Source organism: Bos indicus, chromosome 29 (assembly GCF_029378745.1).
Source record: "Bos indicus isolate NIAB-ARS_2022 breed Sahiwal x Tharparkar chromosome 29, NIAB-ARS_B.indTharparkar_mat_pri_1.0, whole genome shotgun sequence".
NCBI classification, from domain to species: Eukaryota; Metazoa; Chordata; class Mammalia; order Artiodactyla; family Bovidae; genus Bos; species Bos indicus.
In genome coordinates, this window is record NC_091788.1 from 1,782,900 (window position 1) to 1,803,114 (window position 20,215).

The 20,215-nt window shown below is 38.7% G+C and overlaps 1 protein-coding gene across 2 annotated transcripts in view; it reads left to right on the top strand.

Moving 5' to 3' along the window:
- The first annotated feature begins 341 nt into the window (after positions 1-341).
- Positions 342-20,215, top strand: part of SLC36A4 (solute carrier family 36 member 4) — a 41,974-nt gene continuing 22,100 nt past the window's right edge. Inside the window, exons 1-7 of one of the 2 annotated variants that reach the window (XM_070783038.1) lie at positions 342-491; positions 6,399-6,522; positions 7,996-8,086; positions 9,345-9,433; positions 10,420-10,515; positions 12,879-12,963; positions 18,011-18,238. In XM_070783038.1, coding sequence (XP_070639139.1) covers positions 440-491; positions 6,399-6,522; positions 7,996-8,086; positions 9,345-9,433; positions 10,420-10,515; positions 12,879-12,963; positions 18,011-18,238 — 765 coding nt within the window. In that variant the 5' untranslated portion in view covers positions 342-439. Of the gene's footprint in view, positions 492-6,398; positions 6,523-7,995; positions 8,087-9,344; positions 9,434-10,419; positions 10,516-12,878; positions 12,964-18,010; positions 18,239-20,215 lie in introns of those variants that run through there. The other variant, XM_070783039.1, reaches the window with a different exon arrangement.

Genomic DNA, 20,215 nt, shown 5'->3' on the forward strand with positions numbered 1-20,215 from the left:
GCCTGTCCTCAGCTCGGGCTCCGGGACCCCGGGCTCCTGGCCCCAGGCGCTCGGGGGGAGCTCGGCCGGCCCACCCGCGCAGTGCGCATGCTCGGCGGCCGGGAGGCGGGAGGCGGGAGGCGGGAGGCGGGAGGCGGGAGGCGGGAGGCGGGAGGCGGGAGGCGGGAGGCGGGAGGCGGGAGGCGGGAGGCGGGAGGCGGGAGGCGGGAGGCGGGAGGCGGGAGGCGGGAGGCGGGAGGCGGGAGGCGGGAGGCGGGAGGCGGGAGGCGGGAGGCGGGAGGCGGGAGGCGGGAGGCGGGAGGCGGGAGGCGGGAGGCGGGAGGCGGGAGGCGGGAGGCGGGAGGCGGGCTTGCTCAGCCGGCGCCCTCGGTCTGCAGGCGGCCACGCAGAGGCGGGAGCGCGCGCCCCGGGGCGGCGTAGTCCTGGAGACCCCCGAGCGATGGAAGCGGCGGCGCCGGCGGCGGCCGAGGCGGCTGGGCGCGAGGAGCTCGGTGGGTGCGGCGCGGGCGCGGGGGCCCGGGGCTGCCCGTCGGCCTCGGCCCGGGGGTGCGGGCGCCCTGCCGCCCCGCCCGCGGCTCGGGGTGCGCGGTGCTCGAGCAGGCGGGGTTGTCAGTGGGCTTCTTGCGGGACGTGGGTCTGGCGTGGGTTCGAACGTGAGAGGAGCCAAGTCCCAGGACACTGGGGCGGACCGAGGCCGTGGAGGGGACTGACCTCGGGGTCCGCACCTGCGCAGGAGAGCGCGGTCAGGCGGGGAGCCAGGCCTGCAGAGGGTGCCAGAATGTGTGTGTGTGTGACAGAGTGAGTGTGTGACAGTGTGTGAGTGACTGTGTGAAAGTGTGTGTGACAATGTGAGAATGTGTGTGACAATGTGAGTGTGTGTGACAGTATGTGAGTGTGTGAGAGAGTGTGTGTGTCTGAGACTGTGTGAGAGTGTGAGTGTGACTGTGAGAGTGTGAGAGAGGGTGTGTGTGTGTGTGTGAGACAGTGTGTGTGTGTGTGTGAGACAGTGTGTGTGACTGTGTGTGTGCGTGTGTGTGAATGTGTGACAGTGAGTGTGATAGTGTGATTGTGTGTGTGTGACAGTGTGTGTGTGTGTGTGAGTGAGAGAGAGTGAGTGTGTATGTGAGGTCGGGTGGCGTGCACTGAGTGTACGTGTCAAAGGCAAACCACAGCCTGCGCTGTGACTCGCACTGTTTTTTTCCAGCCGTGCTTTAAGGAAGTTGTCACAGTTGGGCTTTTCGGAGGAGGCACCCGGATCGGGAAAGCTGGTGAATCCTTAGCTTACTCTCCGCCCCCCGGGCGTGGCCATCGCTCTCTGATCAGACGCACACAGCTGTTGACTCCCTTGGCAAGCTTTTGTTTTCCTCCTTTCCTTTGGGGTCTTATCTTGGCGACGGGGAATACACAGCATTGTTTATGGTTTCCCGCTGTCAAAAGGAAAACAAAAGTAGAGATCTGAGTGGTAATAATATTGTTCCTCCCAGTTAAAAGCATCGTATTAGGAATATTTGTAATTCGTTGTTAAATCATTAAATGATTAAAAAAGAAGTTGAGGGAATTCCCTGGAGGTTGAGTGGTTAGGGTTCCTCCCTTCCATTGCAGAGGGCACAGGTTCCAACCCTAGGTCTGGGAGCTAAAATCCTGTTTGCGTCTTTAGGAAATACTTTATTATAGTAACAAGGAGACGTCCTGTAATACTGTGCACTTTGCAGTTGATTTCTTTCAAGTCCCAGTAATGGTAGAAATAAACATAGCGGTATTGAATATTTGCTGTGTGTCAAGTAGCGTAAGTGCTTTACCTACATTTTGTCTCCTTTAATTCTCACAGTGATGAGTGAAGTAGGTGTAATTATTATCCTTGTTTTATAGATACAGTAATTTTAAGCTTATTAATGGTAGTACCCAGATAGGAACCCAGGTTTATCTGTTGTAAATTCGTTAATAACCCAACCCAGTGAGGATGTCGGGAAATGTGTATTCTCATGCATTACTGGTAAAAGCAGGGTAACATATTTATCCTTAAAAATGCACATATTGTTTGACCCAGCATTTCTGCTTCTAGAAATATTTCCCAAGGAAATAAGTCATGAAACATATCAACAGATGTTCATTACGTCATTTATAAAAGAGAAAAGCTGGTGACTATTTAAATGTTCAGTTAAAGGAAATTGTTTAGATAAATTGTGATATAGCTATATGGTCATATGCTGAATAGCCATTTAAAGTTACATGGGAAGATATTTGCCAGATATATTTTTACTAACTGAAAAAATTTTCTAAATTATTTTTTTTAAGTTGTGTCTGCTCATTAATTCAACACATATTTGTTGAGCTTCTCCCATGCAGTAGGCACTGCTTTAGGCATTTGGGATACATCTGTGAGCAACACAGATCAGATCAAGATTCTTGCTCTCATGGAACTTATACTCGAGTAAGAGGAAGCAGACAGTAAGCAGTAAGACTAGTATCAGTTAATGTATATGTGTGTGCTCAGTTGCTCAGTCGTGTTGGACTCTTGGCGACTCCATGGACTTTAGCCCACTAGGCTTCTCTGTCCATGAAATTTTCCAGGCAAGAATCCTGGAGTGGGTTGCCAATATCCAGGGGGATCTTCCAACCTGGGGATCGAACCTGAGTCTCTTGCGACTCCAGCATTGGCAGGCAGATTCTTTATCGCTGCGCCACAATGATTACATTAGGCTAAAAGTGCTATGGAGAAAAAGAACAGAGTAAGGGAAATCAGGAATGAGAGGCAGGCTCGGCAGTTTATAGTATTTTATAAAGTTGTCTAAATGGATTTTATTGAAACTGAGATTTGAACAAAGACTTGAAAGACGTTAGGGGATTAGTCAAGTGGATATCTGAAGACAGACTATTATAGGGAGAAAGAACAGCTGGAGTAATGACAGAAATAGCAAGAAGGCCAGGAAGCTGAAGCAGAATGGTCAAGGTGGTGATAAAGCCAGATTATGTAGTGGTGTGGACGTCCATATAAAGCCTTTAGCTTTTACTCTGAGAGAATAGGGAGCCAACGCAAGGTTTCAGGAGAGGAGAGACATGATCTGACTTTAATTCTAAAGGATCACTCTGGCTGCTGTGTGAAGAATAGACTTAAGGGGCAAAAGTAGAAGCAGGTTATTTCAGCAAATCAGCAAACAGATGGACTTGTCCTTCACAGCAGTGTGGTAGCAGCATGGAGGATGCAGAGAAATGCTTAGACTCTGGGTATATAAAGCAGAACCAGAATGATTTCCTGACAGGTTAGATGTGGAGTGATGGTGCAACAGAGGAGACAAGGATAACTCCAGGGACCTGCATGTCTGGAAGAATGGAATTGCCATCATCTGAGATGTTGTGGTGGTTTTATAGTATGTCTGCAAATTCTTTGATGTTTCTCTCTTCTAGAGGAGGAACTTAATTCCCTTCCCTTTGAATGTGGGCTGTATTTAGTGACTTGTTTCTAGTGAATAGATATGATGGAAATGGTGATGGAATCGTGGAAATGGTGGCAGTGACCCCAAAGCTGGGTCCTGAAAGGCACTGTGCCGTGCTCTGTCTTTTGGATCGGTTCCTTGCAGGGAAGCCAGCTGCCGTGCTGTGAGGATACCCAGGCAGCCATAAGGAAGAGCCCATGTGTCATGGAACCGAGGCCTCCTGATGCAGACAGCAAGTTCCCATGGTTAAAGCTGGGCAGAGAAGGCTTGGTGGTGAAGATCAGGAGTTTAGTTTGAGGCTTGCTAAGTTTGAGATGTCTGTTAGATTTGGAAGTGCAGATGTTGAGTAGGCAATGGGATTTATGTCTAGAGTTAGTGAGAAGCCCAGTCTGGAGATAAATATTTGGAAGTCATCAACATGTAGATAGCATTTAAAGCCGTAGGGCTGACTGAAAATAAACTGAAGTGAATTAACATGTTTGTGTATACTCTAAAATGTTGCCAGTGGTAGTTTCTAGGTAACGAGGTCATTTTAATTAAAATTGCTTATCTTTATATTTTCTAATTTTCTACAATGACCAAATATTATTTGATTTAAAAAAGAATTTAAAAAATTGGCTGTCTATGTGAAAAGCACTAGTAGAGTTGTTAAGATACAGGTTTCCTTGAGCTTAAGGTCCAGACTTTATTTCAGAGCGAATAGGAACCTCTGGAAGCTTTCGTGCTGTACATGTGCTCTCTGCCTCAGAAATGGATAAAATAGTTACTGTTGCTATCTTATATATGGTAGTATATAGATTTAGGTGGCAACATTATGTTATTTTTTAGAAAGGAAGTTTTCTACTTTAGTTTATCCATTGTCAAAATATAAGTGGCTTCTTTTGCTATTATAAAAGTAAGGCAAGTTTATTACTTTCTTCTTATTTTTTACATTTTCCAGAGAAAGACAGAAAAAGGTACTCATGCTTTCGTTGTCTGTATCTATCCTTGTTAACTTATTCACATTTTGTATTATTTCCTTTTTTAAATTTTTATTTAACTTTTAAAACATCATTGCACTCATGCTGTGATTATCTAGCTTTTTCTTCCTCAAGAGTTGGTATATTATCTCTGTTTTGTTCAGACTTTGAAAGCCATAATTTAATGTCAGTGTCATAGTTTACAAAGTGGATGTACTCTAGTGAATTGATCAATTTCCTGATTGTTACACATTTAGGTTGTTCCCAAATTTTAAGCAAAAATTTTGTTTTGATTAACATCTTTGTGCAGAAATCCTTTTCTTCATATACTACATTTGCAGACGTGGGATTACTCAGTGAAACGGATAAATATTTTAAAGATTTCAATTCATATTGCTGAATGAATGTGATTGTTCTTTATTCTGATGATAATTGGAAATTTCAGGTTGATTTTGGGTTAGGAAATTGAGATTGAAAACAGCATAAAAACAAAGCTAAAGAATGTTCCAGTATCTTAAAGCATAGCTTTACTGTTATGAAAACCTGTTGTACTGAGTTCCAGTTAGCACTAGGATAATAATGGTAGCTGCCTAAATCTTATCTCTCCACATATCCTCACCTGAAACCTGTTAATTCAACAAGATCACAAGAAAACACATTTATGAAATTATTCTTTTAGTATAGGAGACCAAGGATACCACAAATTTCAGATAATCTGTGCTGCTGCTGCTGCTGCTGCTAAGTCGCTTCAGTCGTGTCCGACTCTGTGCGACCCCAGAGACGGAAGCCTACCAGGCTCCCCGGTCCCTGGGATTCTCCAGGCAAGAACACTGGAGTGGGTTGCCATTTCCTTCTCCAGTGCATGAAAGTGAAAAGTGAAAGTGAAGTCGGTCAGTCGTGTCCGACTCCTAGCGACCCCATGGACTACAGCCTACCAGGCTCCTCTGTCCATGGGATTTTCCAGGCAAGAGTACTGGAGTGGGGTGCCATTGCCTTCTCCGAGATAATCTGTAGATAGAAAAATAAACAGAAAATTTCCAGCAGAGATCCTTTTGCTGCTGCAAACATGGAGAGTGGAGCAGTCTCTGTGGAAAAGAGGAGATGGAGCAGGAGGCTTGGAAGAAGCGCAGTGAAAATCTCCTTCAGAAAGGGAAAGTATAAAGCATGGTATATATTTATAATGGAGTACTACTCAGCCATAAAAAAGAATGAAATCCTGCCATTTGAAACAACGTGTATGGACTTGGAGGACATTATGCTAAGTGAAATAAGTCAGACAAATACTGTATGATATCACTTATACGTGGAATCTAAAAAATATACCAAACTAGTGAATATAACAAAAAGGCTGACTCATAGAGGACAAAATAGTAGATACCAGTGGGGAAAGGGAAGCAGGGAGGGGCAATATAGGGTCAGAAGATTAAGAGGTACAAATTATTAGACATAAAAGCCGCATGCAACATGGGGAATATAGCCAATATTTTATAGTAACTATAAATGGAGTATAACCTCTAGAAATTGTGAACCACTGTATGTATACCTGTAACTTACGTAATATTGTACAACAATATTAAAAAGCTTTTTAATTAAAAGATAAAAATATGATTGCCATTTATGTACTCAGTATGATTTGACGCTAACAAGAGATAAAAGTTCATTGGACTTTTATCTCTTCACTTTTCCATACCATAATTCTATCATCGTTTACTATAAACCTCATGGAGACAAAGTAGAAGACGTGTTACAGTGAATACTTACGCTTTTCACCTGCACTGCTTAGTCCAAACAAAACATCCAGCAGTTAAGTCTAGTTGTTTCTTTCTAAATATGGTAAAACTATTAATGTGCATTCTAAATATGGTAAAAGTATTAATGTGCATTAACTTAGGGTGGAAATAGTAAAGATGAGTAAAATTGCATGTGCTTCTATTAAAAACTTCATTTACACCAGTGTTAACTCAATTTTTAAAATGATGGTGAAGCACTTTTTTTTCTTTTTCAGATATGGATGTAATGAGGCCCTTAATAAATGAGCAGAATTTTGATGGGACATCGGATGAAGAACAGGAGCAGGAGCTTCTGCCTGTTCAGAAGCATCACCAGCTTGATGATCAAGAGGGTATTTCGTGAGTAATTAGGGTTTAAGTGTCTTTTTCTCTTTTGATTCACTGTATATTTTGTAATCATCTTCTACAGACCAGGCACTGGATACTGCAGAAGTCACAAAGATGAGTAAGACATAGTCCTCACCCTCAAGAGAGTCATAGTCTATTTGGGAAAGAAGAAAAACATCTAAATTACAGAGCAGTGTATAGGAATCACTGCATGATGAAAGTGAAAGTCGCTTAGTTGTGTCTGGCTCTTCTCAACCACATGGACTATACAGTCCATGGAATTCTCCAGGCCAAAATACTGGAGTGGTTAGCCTTTCCCTTCTCCAGGGTATCTTCCCAACCCGAGAATCAAACCCAAGTCTCCCGCATTGCAGGTGGATTCTTTACCAGCCACAAGGGAAGTCTAAGAATACTGGAGTGAGTAGCCTATTTCTTCCCCGGGGGATCTTCCAGACCCAGGAATCAAACCGGGGTCTCCTGCATTGCATGCAGATTCCTTACCAGCTGAGCTACCAGGGAAGCCCCCTCACTACATGATAATACATATCAAACGCTATGAATCTTGAAAGTAGGGGGATTGGATTGAGAGGAATAGAATTTTCAGAGAAGGGGCTTCTGCAATGTTTAGGAGTTAGACTCTGGGAAGTAGGCAGTAAACAGTTCTTTATGTCGAGCGAATGGTGTGAAGCAGTCATGGTCTCAGGAAAGCAGTAAATATTTTAAAAATCTTTTTTGTTATTTTGTCATCATTAATAGATTTGAGTAAGTTATTATTCTAATGATAATTTGATAGTTAAGCAAAGTAACATTTTTATTGACCAAAGAAGAATGGTATAAACTAATAAAAATTTTAGATAAGCATTTTTTTTTTCAAAATTAAAAATTTGTGCCCTTCTTCCTAGTTTAATTTGTGTTTTCTTGGCCAAGAGACTCTTCAAATGCCTCTTGGAATGCTTTCTTAGGTGAAATCCCTTGGGAGTTCATAATTGTAAAAGCTGATTAGTATTTATCTTACTTGATGATATACACAGTTTTAGAAATTGTATATTTTTTCTTTTAATTAACTTCCTCTGAGGTTGATAATCATAGATAAACTATGTTTAATGTCATGATTGCATAGTGCAGTAAATTGCTGTCTTACCAGCTTAGCTGTATATAATATTCAGCATTGTTCTGAATATCATAGCAGCAAAGAATCTTATGAGAAAATTGCCTTTTCTTTATTACTTTAATATGTACAAAAATACTTTCATTTAACTCATTTAATCTCCATAATAACCCTCTGTATTCTGCTTTTAAAGCGCAAAGGTAGGACTTGAGCCAGATATAACTTCTGGCTCCTTTAGCTTCTGGTCGCATGGAAATGTTAGTTTGATTCCTTGCCTAGATAAATTTTTAGTTCCCTTCTGATGCTAAAACCATGGTCATGTAATGTTAATAGCTTTTGTTCTAAAATGTTTAATTCTTACAACGTCTACTTTTCAGGTTTGTACAAACTCTTATTCATCTTCTTAAAGGAAACATTGGAACTGGTCTTTTAGGACTTCCACTAGCAATAAAAAATGCAGGCATAGTGGTAAGACTCATCTTTGTAATCTCTAGTTAAAATACAGTCACCAGTCTTAATTTACAGCAAAATTTAGAGCAAGTTAACATCTAGCCTAGTCAAATATAACCTGGTCAGGTGACAACTAGATAGTCATTTAGCTATTGTTGTTAAAATTATATGCACTATGATAATATCTAACTAAAAATGAAAATTAATTACTCTTTTCATTTCTACCTAATTACTTGTTTACAATATTTAACAGATCCTAAATCAGTATCTGATTTTTCCAGATATAATTAGATCTTATTAGCCTTTTGGATTTGGATTTGGATTTCCAGATATAGTTAGATCTTATTAGCTTTTTGGATTTTCAGGAATTTAAGTGATACATTCATAGCAACAGATATATTTATAGAGTATTAGTATTGGTGAAATTTTATAGTTTTTTAGATTCCGAATAAAATACATAGTTTTCAGGCTTTAAGAATAATAGTTATAAAAAAAGAAGAACAATATCTTTTGAAAACAAATATTCAAAGAGTTTGTTGGAATCAATTATTATAATTATAGAGAATCCTGATATGGGAGTATTCAGTTATGAACTAATGAAATTGTATTTAACATTTTTTAACTGATGAATTTTCTTAAGAAGAGTTTTAACTATCATTTTGGACTCTGTCCATCCTAATTTAGAGAAACTGAAAAATTTCTGATTATAAAAATAACTTTGGCAATATTTTGTCTGTCAATAATCTACGCATCACTTTAATTTTTGTAAATGAATACTTGAAATTTTTATGTACCACTTTTTCAAATAATTATTTTCTAGGCACAGTTTCTCAGGTGTGATTCTCAACAAGTGATACACAGAAGAAGTAGATTGCCTACAATCTCAGATGATACAGTGCTTTTTAGTAACTTAGATAATGTTTTATGGTTGCGTATACTTTTAATGGTAGAATACCAGTTGTCACAGACTTGCCATCTGATGTTAAATATCACGCTGTATTCTATTCTATTGTGTGGCATATCTATATTCTACGTTCATGGGTTTGGATAGTCAAGTTGATAAGAGGTAATCATATGTGGTTGTCTTAAATATTACTAAATTTTTTCTGTATCAAGTCCATTAATTGCTTTTATGCAAATCATTCTTTAATCATTGTGTCTAACAAATATTTATTTGTTACTGAAAATTTGTCAGTGACAATAGTCTGTTATTTCATTGTAAGATAATTTAATTTTTATTAAACTTAAATATTTAAAACTTCTGTTTTTCCCACAGCTTGGACCAATCAGCCTTGTGTTTATAGGAATTATTTCTGTTCACTGTATGCACATTTTGGTACGTTGCAGTCACTTTCTATGTCAGAGGTAAATGTGGATTTGTTAAGTCTATTTAATTTATTTTAAAGCTATATAGTTTTTAAAGGATAAAATAGTCTTATATTTCTACTGTGCTTTGCAACTAGACATTTGTTACATAGACAATTCTAAGTGAATGATTACGGAGAAAGGTAGCATTTTATATGATTGAAATCTGGTCAGCATGAATATACTTCTTTTAAAAGTAGTGAAATCAAATTTTTTTAATATAGTGTAAATGAAAAAAATCAGGGAAGATATATGGGGAAAAAGGAGGCAGCAGGGCTACTTTTAGTTAAAAAATAATGGTCATTTTGTTACTAATTTCATTTTGAGTATAAGACCTTTTATGCTCTTTGCTGATATGTGGGTTGGTAGATAGTAAAATAATATTTGTTTTATTTTTGTATCAAAATGTTTCTATTGGATAGTGAACCAACTTTTAAACAAACATTGTCTATTCTGGCAAACTAATATTCTAACTTTAACTCACTTTTGTTGTTGCTAAATGTTCTTAAAACTTTAGGCAGGTCATTTATGATCTTTAAATAACACTGTATACTTGAAAAAATAGAAGAGAGAATGTGGCTGTTAGATGATTAAATAGGGTAATTTATGTGACAATATATTATAAAGCCCTGTATGGGTTTTAAAAAATAGTGCTGTTATAAGAATGGAATAATTTAGGCATGAACAGTGTAGTTGATGTTTTTAGATAATTGAAATATTTAAATCAGTGAAACACAAATATTGTATTATATGAATTTAACAATTATATAAACTTTAACAGTGGGTTAAAACCTAATATATTGGTTAAAAAGATATATAAAAACTTTAAATTTCATGAGGTGTCTTTAGAAATATGCAAGTCTCCAAATTTCAAAAACTCCTCTGTCAGTATATAGTCCATTTATTGATGTTCTTTTCAAGAAATGGATTTATGGAACAGTTTAAAATTTTTCTTTTTCATATGCATGTATGTCATTACATTTCAGGTTTAAAAAGTCAACATTAGGATATAGTGACACCGTGAGTTTTGCTATGGAAGTAAGTCCTTGGAGTTGTCTGCAGAAGCAAACAGCATGGGGGCGGTAAGTACTTGCTATGTTATTAATATATAGTTATCAATATAGGTATGTTAATCTGATAAAGTACATTAATAGAAGTATAATAAAATTGGGGGGAGACATAAGTTTCAGAGTTAAATGGACTTGGGTTCAAATTTCAGCTCTATAATTTTACAAATTTATGATCTGGGTTAAAGAATTTTTATTTTATTTGAGTTTTTTCACTATCAAGTGAGTTTACAATAATACTTCACAGAATTATAATGATAGTTGAAATAAAATGATATTTATAAAGCACTAGCTAGCCTATGATGTAATCATGTTCAATAATTTTTAAGTAAAGGAAAAAAAGCAAGAAAAATGTTGCAATCTCTATTTGAAATAAAATTGTAATGTTTAGCCCATATTCATAAGACATCTGAAGTATGTATTTTAATATAATGTTATTTTTATCATTGTATACTTTAAATGTAACTTTATTGTTGGCAGACATGGCTAATCAAAATCAGGTGAACAGAAGACTGGAAAATAAGCATAGGCAGTTTACAGCATGCTAACCAAGCTACAAATAATGTGTGTGGTGGAAGTTAAAAGAAGGAAAAGGATGGTATTAGTAGAGTGGTTTATGGTTTGATTTTGAGGAAGTTAGATGTGTCTGTGAGCTGCTCAGCGTTTCCGGCCTGATACACTGTGCGGGAGAAGGAAGGAAGCCGAGCCCAATGCCCTGGGGAGTGCCTCCAGGACCCGTCTTCCTCCTCCTCCTGCCAGTCTAAAGGCAGCTTTGTCTGCTTTTCCTGTCTAAAAGAATGGCTTTCAGACAGAAGTGACTGGGATGAATGTTGGTAAAGGGTACTAAAATTAAAGGTGAGTGAAGAGATCTTAAAGAAATACTTAAATGTAATTCATCAGAGAGAAGAAATTTGGATACATTTCAAGGTACCAAGATTATTTACACATGAGATCCCTGAAGAACCATGAAGAAAGAGAGTTATGGCAAGAATGAAAATAGGCAAGGGCCCTTCCAGCGCCACATGGGAGGAGGAGGGTTTGTTGACTTTTAGACTAGACTGCTTGATAGCTTGACATTAATGGTCAAACAAGAGACTGTAATGAATTAGTAAGTGCAAGCTCGTTCCCAGAACAATAGGCGGAGGTGTAGACTGTGTACTAATAATATGTAGGCAGACTTTTAACTTGATTATAATCATACCCAAATAATGCTAATTTGGCCAGTGATTTCCCTTCCCCACTTCCATACCCGCTGTGTTATGTGGCTGGAATTGTTCCGAGTATCTGAAAAACTGTGCACAGAGCGAAGCGCCTGGAGAAGTCTCTGGTAGAATGATAAGGCCCATGCCCCCAGTCCTTTCCCATTTCATATTATTAGTGATTTGGATGGTAGTGAATATGCTCATCCTATTTGCTGGGAAATACACTAGGTTGACCTGAAAAAGATCTTGAGAAACAGGAGAGATGGGCTTAATGTAATTGATGAGATGTTTTCATGAAATCACTTTATATATAGATACCCTTATTAATCTGTTGATTTTCAGAAGTAAATAATGGGAAAATTGGGAACTTTTAAGTATTATAACATTTTTTGCTCAATAATATGTCTAGTGATATGCAGATCATAAATATGTGCTCTTTGTGGAAAATAAATATTTTAAGCAAATAGAAAAAAGTGGAAGCAGTGACAGATTTTATTTTCTTGGGCTCCAAAATCACTGCAGATGGTGACTGCAGCCATGAAATTGAAGATACTTGTTCCTTGGAAGAAAAGCTATGACAAATCTAGACAGCATATTAAAATGCAGAGATATCACTTTGCTGACAAGGTCCATGTAGTCAAAGCTATGGTTTTTCTAGTAATTGTGTCTGGATGTGAGAGTTGGATCATGAATAAGGCTGAGCACCAAAGAATTCATGCTTTCAAATTGTGGTGTTGGAGAAGAGTCTTGAGAGTCCCTTGGACTGCAGGGATATCAAACCAGTCAATCCTAAAGGAAATCAGTCCTGAATGTTCATTGGAAGGACTGATGTTGAAGCTCCAATACTTTGACCACCTGATGTGAAGAGCCAATTCTTTGGGAAAAAACCCTGATACTGGGAAAGATTGAAGGCAAAAGGAGAAGGGGGCGGCAGAGGATTAGATGGTTAGATAGCATCACTGATTCAGTGGACATGAATTTGAGCAAACTCAGGAAGATAGTGAAGGTCAGGGGAGCCTAGTGTGCTGCAGTCCATGGGGTTGCAAAGCATTGGATGTGACTTAGCGATTGAACAACAACAACATTATGAAATGTTTTAAAATAGTTAAAAGGGAAAAAATATATTGGCATTTCTTCAGCTCTTACTAATACTTATTTGTGGGTATCCCTTTTTAGGAATGTGGTTGACTTTTTTCTGGTGATAACACAGCTGGGATTCTGTAGTGTGTATATTGTCTTCTTAGCTGAAAATGTGAAACAAGTAAGTGTTTTTCTCCAGTTTTTGAAATCATTTTCTTCTGATGCCACAGTTATGGCATCATATTTAGATATGACATCAAACATAGATGGTTTGCAGTCTTGGTAGAGACTGTCAGTTTAAACAAACATGCAAAGCACTGAAATAAAAAAAACTCTTTTAGCACAATGCCAAAGTACATTTCTTTATGTGCTTTAACTGATAGTTGGCCTGTATTATTCTTACTTTACCATCTGTTTTTATTTAGTTATTTTAGTCAATAAATTTTATTAATTATCCACATGTGCATGGTACAATTGTAGGCATTACTCAGTAATCTAGAGTACTTCTGTAGGTATTTTAATGCAAAATCATGTGAATATGTGTACTGAAGAATCTATATACCTAGTATATATTTGAGCTTCCCTCGTGGCTCAGCTGGTAAAGAATCTGTCTGCAATGCAGGAGACCCAGGTTCAATCCCTGGGTTGGGAAGATCCCCTGGAGAAGGGAAAGGCTACCCACTCCAGTATTCTGGCCTGGAATTCCATGGACTGTATAGTCCATGGGGTCGCAAAGAGTCAGACATGACTGAGCGACTTTCAAGTATATATTTGACTCACTTTTCTAAGTATAAGATAACTTCATTTTATATTTAGACCAAGATTTGGCAACCATTTTTTGTAAAGGGCTAGATGGTAAGTATTTTCAGTTTTGCAGGCTGTATGATCTCTGTCTCAACTCAACCGTAGACAATAATACGTTATATATGGCTGTATTCCTATAAAATTTTATTTGCAAAAATAGATGGTAGGTTTTGGTCTGGGGGCCATAGTTTGATAAAGCCATCCTTTTAGATTTTTAATGGTGGAAAGGGTCACTGAGTCATTCTTTTATAAATAAGAGAGGTGATGCTTTTATCAGCATTATTCATCATTGATGATGTGCTTTTGATTTTACAAGTATTTAATTCTTCAAGTCATATAGTTTTAGGATTGCTACTGCTAAGTTGCTTCAGTCATGTCCGACTGTGCGACCCCATAGACGGCAGCCCACCAGGCTCCCCTGTCCCTGGGATTCTCCAGGCAAGAACACTGGAGTGGGTTGCCATTTCCTTCTCCAGTGCATGAAAGTGAAAAGGGAAAGTGAAGTCGCTCAGTCGCGTCCGACTCTTAGCGACCCCATGGACTGCAGCCTACCAGGCTCCTCCGTCCATAGGATTTTCCAGGCAAGAGTACTGGAGTGGGGTGCCATCACCTTCTCCGAATTTTAGGATTACTGACTCAGTTAAGAGGCTATTTAATGTCAAGATAAGATATCCCATTTTGGCAGTTATTTTATAGAATATGGTGGAAATGGTGCCTTTCTAGGATTGTGCAACATGGTAGTAGTGAATGTTTTCTATCATCCCCTAAGACAGCTACCAACAAGCTTGACTTAAAGTTATAGATAATGCTCATAACGCTTTATGATCCTATATTTATAAACTGTGATACAGTTTAATTTTTGCAAGTGCACTGTAATATAAGTATTATGCTCATTTTATGAATGAGGATACAGAGTCTCACAGAGCATGAGCAATGTGCCCCAGGTCATGTAAATTAGGCAGAAACCTAAATGCCTCATACAGCTGCCACACTACTGTTCTTCCTAGGGCAGGGCATTGTCTGACTTTAGTTGTGAGTATGTGTATGACACAGACTATGTAAGTACATAAAATAAATATCTGTAAGCTCAGGATTGGTGACTTTCTTCTATGAAATGTTATCAGTTGCCTCCAAAGTTGAATGGAAGAACTTTACTCATTTGCACATATCATAAGACCAGGTAGAAAAAGTGACTCTCTGGAAGGTAAGGAGAAGCTTGCAGTTGATAGAAAGATGAAAGTTCTTTTGCAGCCCAAAGAGCAATATGGAAAAACACATTGAGGCAGATGTGAGAAAAGTTGAAAGCAATGCTAAGCACCTCACCTTAGAGAGCAGACAGATGATCACTGAAACAGCATCATCAGACATTGCCCCTTTCTGCAGAAGTGTCCTCACATTTGAGAGCAGTCTCCAATAAAGGACACACAGGTTGATTAAACCGTACTAATTGCTACTACTTTTACAGTTAAAACCTGTAAGGTTATTACCACCTTGATCTGCCTAAAACTGAAGGTTCAGTATTACATTGAACCAAAGAATTAAGAGTTTAGTTCCCGTATGGAGTTGTGCGTCTCTTGGTCTGTAGCTGCTGCATGGCTGTTCTTGGTCCCGTTAAGCCGCTGTGGACAGTTGGCGGGGTGAGGTCCTGTGGCGCTTCCAGTGAGGCTGGTCCATCGTGGTCATAGTAGCTTCTCACTGCTCTTACGTTAAAATGCTCAAGAAAAGGTCAGATAGACAAAATAGTGTATGGGTATGAAGAACAGGGAAGGGCTATTACATTCAGAGAAAAAAAATGTTGTGATACCAAAGACCATGGACTTCAGAGTCAAAAGATCTGAATTCAGGTGCATGCTCTCAGTTTTAACTTACACTTTGGGTAAGACCCCTTATTCCTGGTCAAGCCTCAATTTCCTTATTTGTAAAATAGGAACAATAGCAAAATCTCACATATTCCTCATAGCCTTATTGTGACGCTCAGCTGATGAAAGGTTGGTGAAAGCCTTTATACAATGCATTATGCATTGTATATGCAGTATGCAAATATAGCATATTATAGCTTTAATTCTGCATTTTAGCTTTGCTGAAGAACATCATCTGCCTTTGGAATTTTAACCATTAAATCACTGAATTGAAAAGTTAATAAATTGTAGAATTTAGTAAATTTGAGCTCTACTGGAAGCAACTGAATTTAGTAATTTTATCTTATAATATTTATTTCAGTGTTTTGCATTTTGGTAAACATGTGAGAGCGTAGGAAGTCCTATTAGATAGCCAATCTCTGTCTCTAGAGGGCACCGAAGGACTCAAATGTTTACCTGAATCTTGCTCTGGGTATGTATCGATATTTTTATTTTACTTTATTTTTCAATCTTGAGAATTTCCTATAACCGTCTTTCTGCCAAAGAATACTAAACTATTATGAGAGGTTTGTGATAGAATTGATGTGAAATTCCCAAGCACCTAACGACTCAAACAACCCTTTTTAAAATTGGTTATATGACTCCTTTTCTCTTGCCAGGAATCCTTGATAGAGCTTAACTCTATCATTACCTCATCTTGATTATGGGAGGTACTTCTTTGAATACCTGTACTTCAGAAGTATTTGGTTGTAAATAATTTGATGACAGAGAGAAAATTGAATCAACAAATAAAATATCTTCTTAAAAGCCCAGTGCTGTAAACAATCAATTTTGCTACTATTTCAAGTTATAGAAGATAAAATAGAAAGTTTTAATGGCCAATTATAAGATAAATGAGAGCCGTGCATTTCTTAAATGGTCCATGGCATAACCTGAGAGTCTGCTAGTCCAGTATGAGTTATAAGTTGCCAACATAACTTAAAACTAGTAGGTATAGTCCCTGCAATTTACGATGATAATGTACATTTGTAGTGACACTAAACATTACTTATTGTGGGTAAGGGTAAAATTAACCTCCTGATTTATTAATCATGTCAGAATTGTGTTCTGTACTTCTGACTTGTTGCCCTCCTAGTGCCGTATTTCGGGGGGGAGGGATGTCACGGAGGGGACCGGGGGCTCCTTGGGCAGGCCCCTCGTTAAGGCTTGCAGCGTTTTGATCAGGTGACCGTGTACCTGTCCACGCTAGATTCTTGGGTCTCAGACCTGGGTTTGAATCCTAGAACCACCACTTACTGGCTTGATATCATATAGAGTTTTCTTTTTTACTTTCCCTAAACCTCAGTTTCCTCAACTATAAAATGGAAATTAATATTACCACCCACCTCTAGAGAGTTGTTTTGAGGATTAAATGAGATGTTGCATATCAAGTATTTAGTTCAGTACTTGACACAGTGTATATAAATCATAATTTTCTTTATGTTTCTCCTTCATGAGTATAAGTTGGTGGAAGTTTTCCCTCCCCTCTTCCTTAGTCTCCTGGTAATCCTGTATAGGTTCATGAAGGGTTCCTGGAGAGTAAAGTTCAGTACCTGACACATAAAAAATACTCAGAAAATACTTGCTGTTACTACTGTAAGTTTTGGTTCTTAATTTATATATCCAGAGACATGATAATGTCATTGTGTTCAAAGGAGGGTATAGTGTTTGGGGCAAATAGATTTTCACTGTTATTTTTATTTTAGTATGATCTGCCTCTTCTGTGAGTTTTTAAGATTATTTGTAAAGTCCTCTATAATTTCATTTCTATTTTTGTAAGTTGGACTATTTGATTAATTGAATCAGGGACAATTTTTAATATATGGAGCCTATAAATTATGGAATCTCTTTTGGAAGCTAAATATTGGTTTATAGAAATAGCTGAATAAATTTTGAGGTAAAGTTGGTTTATTTTATAGGAGCTTTTTGCTCTGACAAAAATTTATTGTCTAGCATGCAGAAGATAACTGATTTTTAATAAATGTTTATTGACAGTGATACTAATTCATCAACAGTTGCTTTATAGAATACCTTTAAAATTGGGCTCTGATTTCTGAGTTTCATTTTGATTACTGTACATTTCTAAAAGGCACTTGGAGATTGTTTTCTGCTTTGAACAAACTGTGTTAATAGACTACCCAATGGCCATTCTAGACAAGCATACTTCTACTTTTGATTATCTCAGAAGCAGACTGAGCCTTTGCAGTCATCACGAGTGTCACAGTCACAAAACTTCGAAATGCATTAGCAAGTCTGTCCTCATAAGTTTCTAGTGAACTTTGTTTTCACAGTATGATAAAGTTATTTTGCAAAGAAGACTATTCTAATTATCCTTATATATATATATATATATATGTATTTCTAGGTTGCTAGATTGTCTTGAAACTATGTATTTTATTTATTGCAAAGGAATTTATCATAGAGTGTATATAGATCATAGTTTTCTTTATATTTCTCCTTCATGCTTATAAGTTAATGGAAGTTTTTGTCTTCCTTCTTCCTTATTCTCCTGGTAATCCTGTATAGGTTCATGAAGGGTTCCTGGAGAGTAAAGTGTTTGTTTTGAATAGTACCAATTCATCAAGTCCATGTGAGAGAAGAAGTATTGACCTAAGGATATATATGCTTTGCTTTCTTCCATTTTTAATTCTTTTGGTCTTCATTCGTGAGCTCAAGAATCTGTTTGTGCTTTCATTCCTTGCCAACATATCCATGGCTGTCAGTCTTGTGATAATTTATCAGTACGTTGTTAGGGTAAGTATAACATGTTTTTAACTGTGTCGTATGTTTTTTAACAAGTAAACTTTTTTTTTTTTTTTTACTTTAGAGGTAAAAGTGATGATAAGTACAGATCCTACTTCCTATGTGTCACCTAGGAGGTAATCAGGTTTTCTTTTGGGGGATACTGCTTAGCTGAAGAAGTGTATGGCATAGAGGATGAAAGCATAGGCTTTGTAGTCAGATCTGGTTTTGAATCTTGGTCAGTATGCTTCTGAGCTGTATGGCATTGCCTCAGAAGGTAGTAATGCCTGCCCTACTAGAGTTGTGCGATGCAGGACCCTGCCTTAGTGCACTGCCTAACATGAAATAAAGAACTCATCAGTGTTTTGTTTATTCCTTTAAGACTTAAACCAATCCTAGGAGACGGGAGTCTAGCTGTGATGTTACGGTTTTCTTTCACGCCTGAAGCTTTACTTGCCGCCACCGCTTCAGCTCACTGCCACTACCCTGGGCTGTGACCTCTTTCTGCAGTAACCACAACTGAGTTCATCGTCAGTAGTCTGGAGATACTTAACTCAGTTTCCTTAAAATAGTCTGTTGAGGGGATCCAGGGGATCTACAGATCCCTTAAAATTATTTATAAGATTTAGTGTTTCTGTATGTATATGTGCGTTTTCCACTGGGCAGCTGTACAGCTTTCATCTCTCACTGGGGCCAGTGACTCAAAAAAGGTAGAGAATCCTTGTTTTATTCTTTTCTGATGCAATTAGACTTTTTAGACATTGCTGCTAAAGTAGTTGTCCTAAAATCTCCATTAGCAGTCCATGATGAATTCTCTTATGATGAGTCTCTGTTTCTTTTTTGCCCTGTCTGAATTCCAAAGCCTGTGGACTCGTTGTTATAGCACATGTGAGTGGAAGAGGAGAAGCAGAAGGACCTCATAAGATTTTCTAGAATTCCTGATGCCTTAGTTGGACATCTAAGAGTTAGTGGAGCAGAAACGTATGTTCCTGAGGTAGAGTTTGTGAGCCTTGAAGGACAGTTTAGTATTATCCAGCAGTCCAAACATTTTAATTTTCCATTTTGATCCTAACATGTTTTTACTCATGTATCACCATCATGTCACACAGTTCTGCTTGTGCTTCAGGTTTTCTCAGTTCAGTAGCTCAGTTGTGTCCGACTCTTTGCGACCCCACGGACCACAGCACGCCAGGCTTCCCTGTCCATCACCACTTCCCGGAGCTTGCTCAAACTCATGTCCATCTAGTTGGTGATGCCATCCAACCATCTCATCCTCTGTCATCCCCTTCTCCTCCTGCCCTCAATCTTTCCCTGCTTCAGGGTCTTTTCCAGTGAGTCAGTTCTTCGCATGAGGTGGCCAAAGTATTGGAGTTTCAGCTTCAACATCAATCCTTCCAATGAATATTCGACTGATTTCCTTTAGGATTGACTGGTTGGATCTCCTTGCAGTCCAAGGGACTCTCAAGAGTCTTCTCTAACACCACATTGTTGGAAAAGCATCAGTTCTTCTGCGCTCAGATTTCTTTATGGTCCAACTCTCACATCTGCACATGACTACCGGAAAAACCATAGCTTTGACTAGGTGGGGGACCTTTGTCAGCAAAGTAATGTCTCTGCTTTGTAATATGCTGTCTAGGTTGGTCATAACTTTCCTTCCAAGGAGCAAGTCTTTTAATTTCATGGCTGCAGTCACCATCTGCAGTGATTTTGGAGCCCAAGAAAATAAAGGTTTTCTAGGCCTCTCTTATTTCCCCAGTTATCCCTGTGCTGTCACACTTCAGTGTCTTTGTTCATGCTTTTCATCAGCCTCGAATTCCGCTTCGTGCCTGGTAAGGCAGAGAACACAGGGTGGTGAGGAGACTTGGGGTAGCTGGGGGAAGTAGCCACTTTGGACCCAGGCATCTTGAACAAGATGTGCAGATTGTAAGTGTCCAGATAGTGAGGGTTGGAACTAGGCTGTATGAGTCAGCACCCACATCGAAGCCAGAG